A 15,298-nucleotide genomic window follows, 5' to 3' on the forward strand; every position below is an offset into this window, starting at 1 on the left:
GCTAGCTCCTCCGCCAGCTCTCTCAGCACCCTCGGGTGAATCCCATCCGGCATATTGGACACTTTTTGGACTGAGTGTTGTGGTATTCAGAGCTATATACTCTGTAACAGGCAGTACCTTGTCAAGAAGATTTGCAAGCAGGAGTCATTCACATTTTACCCAGAAATAAAGAAACACGCTGCAGTATGATATCTTAAACTAAATCGATAAAACAGATTAAAGAAATACAGGTGAAGACAGCAAAAGTTTCCATTTGAACCATGTTTTATTGAGTGGAATTTATTTTTTATGGTGTATACTTATTTATTAATTTGATATGACCTGGCATAGGTCTAAAAAGACAAATTTTATTTGTTCAAAACCTGACTGGCTCTGAATTGTGTAGGGTTAACAGAACTAATTGCTTTGTTGTTAGGAGTTGGCAGGACGATGGAATCTAAGCTGGCTTCTTTGGGAATTAAAACCTGTGGAGATCTGCAGTGTGCTTCAATGTCAAAACTGCAAAAAGAATTTGGTCCAAAAACAGGACAAATGCTCTACAGATTTTGTCGTGGTTTGGATGATCGACCCGTTCGTACAGAAAAAGAAAGAAAATCTGTTTCAGCAGAAATCAACTATGGAATTAGGTTTACACAGGTAAATTCAAACTTACTTTCTTTTCTGCAGTGATTTCTTTCAGCTGTAGAAGAATCTTCTCATATTCTGATTATTTTCACTTACACTTTGATCTGTTAGAGCACCATCTTAGCCACCAAACAGAAATGAGGAAAATGAAGAAGTAGGAGACCAAACGATAAAATGGGAGGAGAGACTGCAAAAGTATTGGACTGAAAAGAAGCTTGCACAAAATTAGCTGGCTATTCTGCATTTGTTATACAAGTCTGGTACAGAAAAAGAGAACTGCAGTAGGTTTGTCAGCACCTAGCATTCTCTTTCATTTAAATGCTGATGATTCAAAGATGCCAGTGCCTGAAACCATCACCAGCTGCTCCAGTACAACATTTTTATTAGACTTTTTACAAATATTGTAGGGGGGGAGTGTTGTTGACAAATCATATCAAAAAATAACTCAGCTCTTTGTTGACAACTTAAGCATTTATAGAAATTATAGAAGAATCAGGTTGGGAGAGACCTCATGATGTTGTGTAGTCCAGCCTTTTGTTCAAAGCAGGAGAAGCTATGACATTAGACCAGTTGCTCAGGACTTTATCCAGTCTGGTGTTGGGAACCTCCAAGAACAAAGACTGCACGACTTCTCTGAGCAACATGTTCCATTGCTTGACTTTCCTCATGGTGAAAAAAATTTTCCTTATAAGCCCTATGCTCTTCGTCTTCTAGGTTTGTTCTTAAAGTTATTCTAAATACTTTTTTTTAAAGACTTATTTCCAAAAGGACTTAGTATTTCTTACTTATTTCAGCATTAGGATAGGAATCTGCCATCTCACCTAACTTCAGCGACCTACAATGTAAACAAAACACTTGAAGGTAAACAAGACAATTGCCTGTGAGTCAGCTTGCTCTTTTCAGTTTACACGATCTGGATTGCATTAACCCTTAATGATTTACCTTCAATATTTGAAAACTAGTAATTCTCTAAACATGATGTTGTTTTTCTCCTTCAGCCTAAGGAAGCAGAAGCTTTCCTTCTGAGCCTCTCAGAAGAAATCCAACGTAGACTTGAAGCTGCTGGTATGAAGGGTAAACGATTGACCCTTAAAATTATGGTCAGAAAGGCTGGGGCGCCAGTGGAACCTGCAAAATACGGGGGTCATGGAATCTGTGATAATATCGCCAGGTAACTACACATGGAAAAAAGAATGGTTGGTAGTAGGCATGAGCACACTTCTGAAGGATGTTGAGCACCAAAACTTACAGGAAGACAGGACAGAAATTTTAAAGTGCTTGGTACCTCTTTGTCTACGTATCAAACCTGCACCAAAATCAGAAATAGAATATTATTATCAAAAGTCTTCTGTGTTCGGGTTGTACATATGTGGTCTTATGGTCATTAGCATGGAACGTAAATCCCCCCATGATTGGGAGGAGAAAGAAGGCAGAGACTAAGGTGTCCAGATCAGAGAGAACAATTTTAACAGTCATCTTTTGCCTTTGAGTTTCTTCAAAGAGAAAAATGGGGAAAAAAGAAAATATATCAGAAGTTGAAAAGTTTTTGGGCATAGAAGAAACAATTCGTGGTTTTCAGAGGAAGCAGGAATAGGAAAGAAGGAGTCTGATTCCAGAAGTGCATTCTTTGTGGTTTGAAATTGCTGTCTTGAGAGACTGTACTCTTGCGTGTCTGTGGATGCTACTTAAAAATTAAAGTAATTTAGTGAAATATTTTCAATGAATTATTGTGACTATCCGTTTCTCTTGGTAGGGAGGTACATTTTTTTCTCTTCCTCCTTTTTGACTTTAATAATCTGTAGTTTAGGGTTGCTCTTAATTTGATAATAGTCTCATGAAATACTAGCTAAGAAAGGCGTTTGATCTTTTAAAGGGTTTGTTTTCAACAATAATACATATGTACATGTATATTGTTGGTGTACATTTCTCCACCTTGCTCAATATTAGAGCTGGTTTTCCTTTTGCAGTACTTGTAGGAGACATATTTACATCCTGCAGTATGACACGCATGCAGCAGCATTTTTATTTCTTTCAGTGACCAGCTGAGTTGAAATGTTCTGCTGCTGCAAACTGTTTCCTCTCGCTAAGCTGTGTAGTGTTGGGTACTTTCCTTTTTCTTGAGGGGCTTTCTGCTGTTCCTTGATAGGTTGTTGGTCACATGCTGATTGTGACAGTTGGAGTCAGTTTTCAAAGAAAATTGCCTTTGTACTTGTCAAGAAGGATGTCTGATCAGTACCGTTCCCCTTCAAGTCTAGAGTGCATGGGGACTAGGGCGGTATTTGCAGAATTACTCGCTGCAGAAGACTAAGACGCCACTTTGGATTCTGAAGAATGGAGCTGGCATCAGATACGTTGGACTGCAGTTGTCCGTCTTAGTACAGACAAGTTTCTTCGTGTCGAACCTGTCTTTCCTGTTGTTTCACCAATAAGTCTGCAGAGAATTTTTTTGGTCCTAGAAGAGAAAAGAAAATGAAGATCCAAAGTGGAGTTAAGAAAGTTGAATCTCAGAATGTCAAGATCAGAGACCATGCCCCATGTTTCAGCTGTTGAAGAAGGCAACTCGTTCATGTCTCTTGACCTTCACAGTTACGTTGTTTCATATAGTCGTAAGTTCCTCATCAGACGTGCCTTTGTTTTCCTGGGGATCGTTATCGACGTACTAAAGTCTCTTTCTACCGGGTCTCACTGCAGCACTGTTGATCTCACTGAGGTGCTACCTGTGGTGGCTGCCCATCCCTGGTGAGATGAGATAACCCAGTTACTCTGCCTGGATAGTCAGTTGATGGATCACTGTCAAAGGAGTAGGACCTTCAGCTTCCACAAGCAGTGCTGTTACTCTTACCCGTTATTTATTTCTGATTTTTCTTTGTTTCCTATTGTTCAACTGGATGATGTTGACTAAAGATTTTTTTTATCTCAAATTTATTTATATGCTTGCATACTGAAAACACAAGAATGAAATCTAGGCATAGAGCATCATGTAGTTACATGCTGTTTCATACAAGATTGTCTCAGAACCTTTTAAATACACGTTTATTCTTCAGGCAGACACTTCTGTATCAAAGCAGTTGTTGCTTAGGTAAAGGGACGATCCTGGCTTTTGTGTGAGCGTGCATTTGGTGTCTTTTCTACTTTTCCCTGCATCTCGGGTTTTTGTAACAGATGAATCCCTCCGGAACTGAAGGGTCATTTGCTCAGGGTTGCTGATAACAGAAGAGGTGGGGGTGTTCTTTCAGTGGGTTAGAGCCCAACAGTAGGACTTGCATGCATAGGGTCTTGTGAGCTTGTGGCATACAATTCAGCTGTATTAAAAACTTAAACTACAAAATTCACCTTTCACTATCAGAAGCTCATCACCTTTTGGGATTGGTATATCAAGAAGAAAATCCATCAGTCTATACTTTTGTCTTCTGGCTGTCCTGAATTCTTTGAGCTGAAGATTTACTCTCTTAACAGCCTAAGAACATAGGTTTGAGGGTGTGTTGAGATAGAGCTTTATTCCTCCTTTATTGGAACTAGTGCCAGGCTGCTTTCTCATGGACAGGTCAATGCTTTGCACCTCATTTCTGTGGTCAGGCATGCTAATGTACGTGCCCTGAAATTTCCCTAATTCATAAAGTCTTCATTAAGGTAAGAGGAGGGGGCACCCAAGGATGCTAAGTTGTTCACGCATAGATGAAGCAGTTCTGATGCCAGGATCTTGTTTGGCAATGTCTCTGTTTCGCTTCCGGCTTTACTAATGAACTTGGCAACCCCAGTCAATGCAAATTATGCTATTTGATGATATGGATGCTGTATTCCTGTCTTTGTTAGAGCATTTCCATTCAGTCCAATGAAATGCTTTTTAGCAGCAGCAGAGTAAACTCTGGAAGTTGCATCCAGGCAAATGGATTAGAATCTCGGGGTGGTGTTCCCTCAGGTGTGCTTTCCTTATGTACAGCCTAGTTCCAACAGTTTGGGATTATTTTCTGGAGCTAAAAGTGACCAGTTCCTCTCTTCAATTAAAAATTTTCTCTGTAGCTACATGACCCATTTCTTGCCCCCTCACCTCGCAGGTGAATGAGTTGCTATGCTTTCTCGTCCTAGAGGTCAAGATTCCCTAGAAGGATAATCATAGTCCTACAAAGGATTCAGACTCACAGACATGCTTAAAATCAAATTCAACTTCTGAGATGCTTAATGGTATTTTTACTGCATCATTGATAGCAAGTCCTGATAGTACAGCATAGACCTTTGTAAAATACTCTTCTGAAATGGTGTGTACCTTTAGACCCATCCTGCATTTCTCCCTAATATTTTGCATAGCTGCATCTTAATGGTGATATGATCTCCTTTTTCTTAAAAACGTTAACGTGTAAGGCTCAGGGAGGTCTTCATATCATTCACAGCAGGAAGGTTTTTCCTTTTCATATTGGCAGAACCAGACCTTTCTGGAGATCACTTGGCTGTTCATGGTGGTTTCTGACATATTCAAAAGTAGAGTAAAATTTAAGGAGACACCATCAAAGTGTTTAGTAAGTTGTCAGGATGTCACCCTGTCAAAACACCAAGGTGGAACTTCCTTTAGTCCATAGAGCCCACTCCATCAGAGTTAAAAGTGCATCGGTTACCTCACTGAGAAGACTTTACATCACTCACATAATGTTTGATTAGCCACCTGAAATTCTGTCCTTATCTGTCTCAAATGTTAGGCCATTAGAGAATCCAGAACTACCAAGCACTACTACTGCCCTGCCAAGCTTTCAGGTGGCGATTTGTAAAACTCGCAACCAGGTAATTTTGTGAGAGTTGTTGCAGAAAATTGCCCACAGTGTAAGGTGTGTATTTGGAATGTTGTTTAAAGTTAAAGTTACTTACCATTAATCTGAGTTCTTAGTTATTTGTAATCCACTTGCACATGCCTATATCTACTTCTCCCTCAGAGTTCCTTCTGAAACTCTTGCTTTAGACATTTGACAACTGACAACTGAAATAATACTGAGCAAACTCTTTATGAACCAAGCTTGAGTGAAGGATGGTGCATGAGTGCATTTCTATGAGTACTGTAAAGTGAAACATTTTTGTCTGGCTTCAATAGATAGCATGTATATAAATATATACTCTATTTGACAATTTAATGTGTGGACCACACACTGAGAATGTTCAATTAGTAAGTAATCTGCTTTTTTTCTGTAGAACATGCTTAGTTCTAATTGCATTTAAAAAGAAACCACAGAACAAAAAACAGTGTTCAGTTTCTGTATGCCAGGAAATTATGATCTGTCTTTCTTTGAGGTCCTCTCTGGAATAAATACAGAATTGTTGCTGTCTTTAGGACTGGTGAAACAGTTTCCTTTTTAACCATACTTCTTTATTCTTTGTAGGACTGTGACTCTAGACCATGCAACAGACAGTGCAAAAGTAATTGGGAAAGAAACTCTCAACATGTTTCACACAATGAAACTGAACATATCGGATATGCGAGGGGTGAGTTAATGGGAAAACTGAAATTTATTCTCTTTATCAACCTTCTTCATTGTCTTTCATAAATTTTCAGTTCTCCAGGATAGATGATAAACTTAAGCAAAAGTGTAGATAATACAAAGCTTATGTAAATTAGGCTATGCAATCATATTATGGTATGTTTACCTTTGAAAAACATGTTACAAAGCCATAAATGTAAAAAAAGAAAAATTTATTGTGGTATGGATTAATCCACAACTTAAAACAGCCTGAGGTAGCAAAGTTAGACTGTATCTTCTACAGTTCTATTAGCACGTGTAAATTCTATTTTGTCTTAGAATTTTCTGTAAACTTTTTCACAGCTACTAGTTAAGTAACTAATACAAATACTGTTTGTAATGCCAATCAAAGATACAGATCAGAGGAGTTTTTGCTCTAGACTGCAAGTCTTAGAGCCAAAAAAGTTACCAACCCATGGTTTGGCCTTTGTTTGAAGGTGAATTACTGGCTCTTTTGAATCATGGTTTATTTTAGAACACTCTTGCTCATCTCAGTGGTTTTGTCATAGCAACGTGAACCCGTGATAAGACTATTTTGGCATCAGCCATTTGTTACAACGGAGCACAGAGGCTTTCTAAAACAAACCTGCATTTATTGGTCATCTAGATGTGGAAGTAGGGTTTTGATGCACAATGTTGCCTTGCAAAGTCAGCTCCATGGCTTGGGTTTCTTCTTGGAGTTGAGGAACTATTTATCATCCTCTCCCTGAATTTTTCGAGTTTCTTGTCTGTCTGTCTCCTTTGTTGTCTTTCCTGATTTCTTACATCATTCTATTTCACTTGATTTCTTTAGCCCTTGTTTTAGAGGATTCTTCTTTAAAGTTAGTATCCTGTGGGTGTTGCACATGTTGTTTTGCAAAACAATGTACTGCTTCTGACCAGGTGGCTCTGTTCAGTTCTGGAGGGGCCATTCAGTTCTAGATTATATAATAAAGTGCAGATATATAGAAGGTCCCTCAGTAGTATTCCTTTCAACTGACTTTAGACACATCCAATGTCTATGTCTATATTGGAGCTAGTCCCCTGAAGCTTTGCTTATACATGAGGTGAGTCATGCTTTAAAGTGTCCTTTTTCTCACGATATCTAGAAAGGTCCTAAAGTGATACCCTTAGCTGTTCATGCCCACACCTGAGGAGGTGAATCCACTCACTTGTCCTGTAGGCTTAGCATAACACTTCAACTCAAACGCTTGTTGTAAAAGGCCAAAAAACCCAAGGCAGAGTTGTTGTACAGCACAGCAAACACAGTATTCCAAAGGCTTCTTACAAGTTCTAGAACTCAAATCTAGAAATATTTCAAAGCAAAAAGATAGAAGTGCAAAGAAACACTTTTTACAATGATGTTTTAATATCCCATTAATTGCAACTAAGAAACTGTTAACAAACAAAATCCTTGCTATGTAATTATAGAAGATGACCCGGTGGAAATACATACACTAGCTCCTTCATGCTTGTCTATATTTGTTAGTGTCTAAGAAATTTCATAATAAACGCATTGTTTCATGATCCTGTTGACAACACTTTTCTATATTGGAGAAGTTAAGATGGTATTATCTTTGTAATTTCTTAGTTGTTGCGACTGTGGTGGATAATCCTAGGATTTGTTTGGGATGTTTTTAGTGGCTATTTATGTGTATTTCAACATACTTTTATTTGTTCTCTCCCCCACGCAAAACAGGCAGCCAATTTCAGAGAAGGCAATGCTATTATGAAAGAATTACAGATTTTTTGATTTTTTTTTTTTTTTTAACTTCATAAAATGAATGTATTAATGTTTTGGATTTAGGTTGGAATTCAGGTACAGCAGTTAGTTCCCATCAGTAAAACCACTTCGGCTTGCTCAACAGTACAATCTGGACACTTACCTGGTGGATCACATTCAGTTATTGATCTTTTTCATGTTCAGAAAGCAAAAAAGTGCTCAGAAGAAGAACGTAAGGAAGGTCAGTAAACTTTGTACTTTGCATGTGTGATAATGATCAGTTCTGAAGGGCTCCAACATAGATTACCTTTTTGAATACTTATTCAATATTATACCAGTACAACTATTTAACATAAACTCTTTGAGAGTGGATTTTGCTGCTGCAAATGAAAATGCTACAAATAAAACTTTGTATAGGATTATTCCGATCATTTTTAAAAGTTAATAGTAACAAAGGATAATTTAAAATAGGAAGTGTTATAATTATGCTATATATTGTATAAACTATTTAGCAAAGAAAACTGGAAATTAGCTTTACTGTATCTTGAATCTTCAGAGTTTTTTTAACTATTAGATGATCATTCTGTATTTTGTTTTCATATGTATAGTATTTGTGGCTGCTATGGACCTTGAAATATCTTCTGATTCAAGAACTTGCACTTTTCTTCCATCTCGCGGTACCCATCTCACATCTGGTCTCAATTCTAATGTTAACAACACCGAGTCTGCTGTCAAATGGAATGGCGTACATTCTCCTATCAGCGTAAAATCCAGGCTTAATTTGAGTATTGAGGTTCCATCTGCTTCCCAGGTAAAATCTGAGAATATAAAACATCTGTAATATATTGTAATAACTTGAGATTGTTTGTCTTATTTGGATAGAGCAGAAAAAGTTACATTACACTTCTTTTAAACAGAAAGAGCTCTAGTAGAGTACGATGCGCAGTAAGAAACTGTTATTGATGCAAAACTGTTTTGCCTTAATAAAAGGATTTTTACAGAGCAGACATTTGTAGACTAACTCAAAAAAGGTTATATTTTTTCAAAGGAAGGAAATTTAATTTTCCAGTATCTTTTTCCCTTCCCATCAGTTGCCAAAGGATTGGAATGGAACAGGAATGGAAAAGGTGCCAAGGATGAAATAGTAAAAAACATTACCTTTCACAACCAAAGCCCAAAGCCTAATTATAAAAAACACGAAATAAACTTTAGGAAAACTTTCATCAGAGAAATTAGACACATTCTATAGTTAATGCTCAGTGTTGATATGATTATGATATGATGCAGATTTGTAAATTCCCTTTTCTTATGTTAGCTCTTAAAAATTGTTTCTGATTAGCTTAATCGCTGATGAGTGGCTCAAGAAGGATTTTGACAAGTACTTTGTGTCATTTTCATGGAGACAGAACTCCTAGTTTTCCATCCCTCTTTATGGCAGCAATATTCTTTGCCACAGATGCCAATAAATGATAATCAGGTAGTCTTCTCCACATAATTTCTTAAAATCATGTATTCTATACCAGTCTTTAAATTACACTATAAATCTGCCTTCAAGCTTTAGTCAGTGAGAAGGAACTGAACGGCAACTAGTCTTACTCATGTACTTTTACGATGGCTGTGCTCTAAGTTTCTGTCTAAAAGAATGTCAAACTCGTATTTAGATTTAATTATTCATCTTCCTGTGTTTTTTCAAATTTTCTTCAAATAATATTGAAGCTAAGATGCACACTTAACATTTGTACAGAATATCACCTTTTAGATGAGAGGAGGACAATCTTTATTTAAGTAAAATATTTCTGTGGGGTTTGGGTGGGGGGTTTGTGTGTGTTAACAAAGGAAGAGCCTCCTTATTTCCATCCCACATGTTATTCAAGCGGACATCTGTTATAAGGGTCTGTTGTGAGCAAGGTGCACTGAATTCTGTAGGTATCTCAGGTATAAGCAGATTTACATGCTTTTCTGTAAAAATCTGTAATTTTAATTTCTGTAATTTCAATCTGTAAAAGCCTTTGTTGATGTTCTGTTAACTGCTTTACCAAATATTTATACATTTTTAGAAGCCAATTATGCTTTTGGCAGAAAACTGTTTTTTCCATAATGCAATACCCGAGTTAGCTCAGGATCTAAAAGCAACTTGACTGAACAATGTGAAGCTCCATATACTCAGATTCTCCTATAGGAGGAATATGTATGAACAAGCGAAAAATGCACTAGCTGTGCAGTAGAGTTCCTAAAGCTTTGGTGGCCTTATGGCACAATATGCTTATCTTTCCTTCTGCTTTATAACCATATTATAATATGGAATATAATACAGAATTCGGTACAGGGGAGGAGTGGTGAGAGTTAGTCCCATACTGCTGTTTGTGTACTGTGTGCTAGGAAAGCAACAGCAAGATATTTTACACCCAGGATTTCCAGAAAATGTTTATAGAGGAATATATGTAGCAAATTTGGAATGAGGGAACACAAACAGAATGTAGAATGACTAACTGAAGAGATTAGTAATACAGACAGCTTTTGTCGAAACCTCTCAGTTACCATAAGCCAAGTATCTTCTCATAGATAATTTGTAGTTCTTCTCTGTAAATCCAGAATCTGGTCATAAACTCCAAATTTTCTTCTTAAAGGTGAAAGATAAAGTTTTCTAACTCTGCCATTGAGTCTCATTTAGCAGAACTTACAGGCAAACACTGGCATTTATCTACATAGTTTTACTCAAATTTTACTTGTGAGAAAAATGGTGCTGTAAATCTGCTTGTCAGTTACATTCATTCTGTCACTCGTGCAGCTGTCATTGTATACAGCAACTTCTAGGTACTGAGGGGTCATTTCAGTTGTTTCAAGTTGATAATCGAGGGTAAGTACCAATTATGGCAAGCAAAAATTTGAATCTAAAGCTTATTTCATTATCAAAATCTGTGACAAGAGTCTGACGGTATGCAAACATACATGATACCATTAAAGTAAATTAGTAACATGTATCCTAGAACTATATAAAGAAAGAAATTAATTGCTTACTGCTTTGTACCAGACACCAATTTAGTATTCGTATCAACATGTTGCCTATATAATTTGAACTCAGAATTTGGGTTTCCTTGTCGTCGGGTAGTTGTAGAGGAAACCTTAGATATGATTTGTGATGAGAGCACTGAACATTGTGAAAAGATAAAACTGAGCATTCATATTTACTGAACTACTTAGTCTTAAATGATATTTTTACATTCTGCTGCTGCAGAGTGTAACTGTCAGGTTCCTAAGTTTGTTTGCATACACAGATTAAAATTAATATTTTTTTTCTAAAATTCAAAACTGTAGAACTAGTTTTTGAGTAACATTAACTCTGTTCTCTATTCCTCAGAGAAATCTAAAAGCTTTGTATATTTGCAGCTAGATAAGTCTGTGCTCGAAGCTCTGCCACCTGATCTCCGAGAACAAGTAGAGCAAATATACACCATTCAGCAAGGAGAGAATTACGGAGATGGCAAAAAAGAGCCAATAAATGGATGTAACACTGCACTTCTGTCACAACCAGTTGGAACAGTGCTTTTACAAATACCAGATCTCCAAGAACCAAATACCAATATGGGAATTAACGTGATAGCCTTGCCAGCTTTCTCACAGGTAGGATGTTTGCAGGGTATCAATAAACATCAACTTCCCACCTATAGGAACAGTTAACAGCTTTTTCTTGAGACAGCATTACTAGAATCTATGACTTACCAAATTATTTATGGTCCTTTAATATCTTAAAAAGTCTGTGCTTTTAAATGTAACTTGATCTATCACAAACATAGTATGATCGTATTTATTAAAGATTTATAGGCATCAGTATGCCTATGTTTTTGCTGTTGTTTAATGTAAAACCTCCTCATTTACCCTTTGCTTTGCAATCCAGTGTGTAAATAGCCTTTTTTTCTGCATTGCAGCCGAGTTACACTGCACCATCAGTCTGAAGCAGTCCTAAAATCTGCTTAGCTAGTCACAGGAGACTCACTCTGTTTAAGTGGATGTTTTGATGGTGTAAAGCCATCCTCTACTAGTTTCTGTAGATGTGTGATTGTTTATATCAAATTCCTGGGAGAGAGGCAGGCATGGCTAAAGATCGTGAATGTCTCCATAATTTTTAAATGAGCTCATACACAGCATGTACAGGATGAGGAAAGTGCAAAGTTGTTTCTCAAAATAGGGACCTGAAGGGGGAGCGGTAATGATGCTTCTAATTATATTCCACCCGTCAATCCAAGATGGTGCTGAACAAATGTCGGGTAAAAGAAAAATAAAAATCAAAGATTGGATTACCCAGAGATATAATATATTTCATATGCATCATTTAAAATAGAGCATTATTTTTCTATTTGCTGTGCCATTGCTCCATTGCAGTAGTCAAACAAAGTGATATCACCTGATCAGATTTATAGAGATATTTGTTGCTGTTTCTAAGGCATAATGCTGCTTAGCTGACAAAGAATCCAGAGAAAACTAGGTAGAAATTCCTGACCTGTTTTTAGTAAATAATAGTTAATGCATAATTGTTTTTTAGAAGATGTGTAGTCTATTCTACTACTAAAATTTGGTTCAAAACCAGTTGTGTCAGTTTTTATTACTGAACTGCAAAGTTGGGTTTCCCCTATGGAGATGTTGTGCAAATAGTATATGAAATCTCCGTGCCCCAGCTGCTTTAAATTATGTAGTTACATTTACTCATAGGCAAGAGTTTATCTTGGACTTGTATGTTAAATTATGCTGTGCTTTAAAGTACACCCCTCCACACTTGTTTTACCACTCAGTACTCTTTTTCAGAGTAAACTTTAACTGCATATGGCTTTCTATAAAAATTACATTTAGTTTGTGTTTATGCTTTATCTATCTATTAATAGGTAGTTGAGATTCGATTGTTGTTTCTTTATAACAGCGTCGCTTCTTGAAATTGTCTTAGAAAGACCTAATTTACACACTCAAATGCACTGGTTTTCCTGTCTCTACCTCCTAATGCATTTTGTGACCCTTACTTGATCCAAAAATGTCAGCTTAGCAGAGCAGCCTTTTTGTTTGAAGATGTAGTTCAAAAAGAATTGGCTACTTCCTATTTATTTGTCGGAGATATCCATACTGTCTATTTTAGAATGCCTTATGCTTGTACTCCAAATTTTCTCCTGAAAACCATTCAGCTTTCTTTATTGGCAAAAAGAGAACTAAGATTTAGAGTTTTCATTTTCTGTTAGGTCCAAGTTTAATACCTAGAATAATATGGTTGAATAGCTTCCTTAGGCTTGGAGAAAAAAAATGCTAAAACCAGTTGATCAATGCGGGAGGATTTTTTTCTGTGTTAAAATCAAATGTGAACTTAATTCAAAAATATCATCTTTGTCTAAATATAGTTTGACACAATTTTTTTTATTGTTAAAGTCTTTGTGGGAATGTATATTGTATGAGTGCACACAAACATTAAGATTGCTTTCTTTCGAATGACGCAGTGAACTAGGTAGTGACAGGTTTCAGGTATAGAAATATTGCAAGCCACTCCAAATTGAGTACTTCAGCTACATCAACTCAGCAAATGTAAATGATGCCCTGCCATCTTTTTATAACTTAATTAGGCTTGGTTTTCAACCCTTTGTTCCTTTTGCCTGAACTGTGTTTTTATGACCAGGTGCCAAATTAATTGGCTGATAGTGACATTTTCATTAGAAAACGTGTGGAAAATGTCCTTTGCTGGGTAAGGTTCTCCCCTAAAAAGAATCCAGACAGGTTGCATTCATTTCCATCAGCTGTTGAAGTAATCTTAAAATTTAGAAGAGCTGTGTATCTCTGTCACAGCTGAATCCTGTAAAAGCATAGGATGCAAGAAGATTACAGATGCTTAGAAATTAATGACATTTGTAGTAGTGGAGTTAATTACTGCTGGCAAATTTGCACCTCGTCCGTACATTGTCTTAACATGGTATAGATTCCTTCTAAGGAAATTTATACAGCACATCAAAAATACCGATAGCTGTATGCTGAGCTAATACATGAATTTATAAAATCAAGGTCCTCCATAATGTGAATGTGATACAGCTATATGAAGGCTATGTTAGGACACTCTGGCTGTATGGTAAATTACCCAAAACTCCAATTAATTAGTATAGAATTCGTATGAACTTGACTAATAGGTCTTCTAACTGAATTTTTACATGTTACACTTTCAGAGGGCAATGATAGGGGGAATAACAAAAGCGCGTCCAGTTCCCTGTACTGCATTATTTCTGCATGAATTATTAAGTGGTGTACACAAAAAACAGTGTTAATTCAGAGCCTCCCAAATTCCTGACTCTCGAGCGCTTAACCAGAGAACACTAACCTTTTTAAAATAGTTTTATTAAATAAAATTTACGTTTAAAAAATAACTTACGCCTCTGGACTTAATTGGCTACATTCCACTACAGTGCTTTGTTCTGCGCAATATATGCTGTAATTGAGGTCAGAGTTGTTGCCATTTCTTCCTTTAATTAGTGCATATTTTGTGTGGTGAAAAATTTGTGTTGGCACATGGAGTTCTAAAATCAGAAAAAATGTTGTGCTACATTGATGAGTTTTACCCGTGGGAGCATGTTCATGTTTATTATCTATATAATTTAGACATCATCTGTGTGAATAGCACAGCCTACCCTCCTGACATATACACATATTTTGGCTTAAAAAAAAAAGTTCAAATCTCTATTGAAAATAAGAGGTAACTTTTAATGTATATGCAGACTGATGTATAATAAATACAGTATCTCAGATAATGGAAGAAATTGTATTGTGCCCTTAGAATAGTAATAGTAGTTTTGAATAAATTTTCTTTTGTTTGTGCGCATCTCTGAATTTTACCACTGAAACGAAGGGCACTCTCCCACTAGGCAGATCTAATCCTCTAAATGATAGGTTTGGTTTTTTGAATTAGGTTTTGCAGATTATGAGCTGAAAACACTGTCCAATAATATTGGGAAACTCAGAATACAAGACTAGTCTGTCACTAATTTGCTACTTCAGACACACAGTGAGGGAAGATAACCGATAATACATGAAATTTTATTTTGTCCGTATGAGTGTGTATGGCAATTGGCGACAAATGATTTCCTGTCTAGAATTCAAGCCCCTAGGACAGTTGGAAGGGACTGCGTTTTTATCAGTCGAATAAGGGGTGGACATCTGTGGGAGAAAGAAATGAAACCCTCTTGTGCTAGTTCAAAATATGAGGTAGCTGGACTAGCGTTTCCTGTCCTTAAAGAAGCGAGACTACTTCCAAGGATATTTTGTTTGAGGAGTGTAGCAGCTTCCAGGAAGTAGAAGTATCAAAAGAAAAGGAGGAGCAAAAGTCTGATAGTCACAGTGTTTGAGTTTGGAAATTTGAAGGGAGCGTTCTCTGAGTTAGGCTTAATTGTGCTGTTAATATAGCTGTACTGTGTATCAGTAGGTGAATAAAGATAGTGGTGAATAAAGTATGTGG

General features: G+C 36.7%; 1 protein-coding gene across 1 annotated transcript in view; it reads left to right on the forward strand.

The window, feature by feature from the left end:
* REV1 (REV1, polymerase (DNA directed)) overlaps positions 1 to 15,298 on the forward strand; it is a 52,509-nt gene that overhangs the window by 32,356 nt on the left and 4,855 nt on the right. Inside the window, exons 13-18 of the mRNA XM_009323835.1 lie at positions 416 to 636; positions 1,623 to 1,795; positions 5,988 to 6,090; positions 7,912 to 8,068; positions 8,436 to 8,638; positions 11,215 to 11,448. Coding sequence (XP_009322110.1) covers positions 416 to 636; positions 1,623 to 1,795; positions 5,988 to 6,090; positions 7,912 to 8,068; positions 8,436 to 8,638; positions 11,215 to 11,448 — 1,091 coding nt within the window. The remainder of the gene's footprint in view (positions 1 to 415; positions 637 to 1,622; positions 1,796 to 5,987; positions 6,091 to 7,911; positions 8,069 to 8,435; positions 8,639 to 11,214; positions 11,449 to 15,298) is intronic.

This window comes from Pygoscelis adeliae, unplaced genomic scaffold (genome assembly GCF_000699105.1).
Source record: "Pygoscelis adeliae isolate BGI_AS28 unplaced genomic scaffold, ASM69910v1 Scaffold425, whole genome shotgun sequence".
NCBI lineage: Eukaryota > Metazoa > Chordata > Aves > Sphenisciformes > Spheniscidae > Pygoscelis > Pygoscelis adeliae.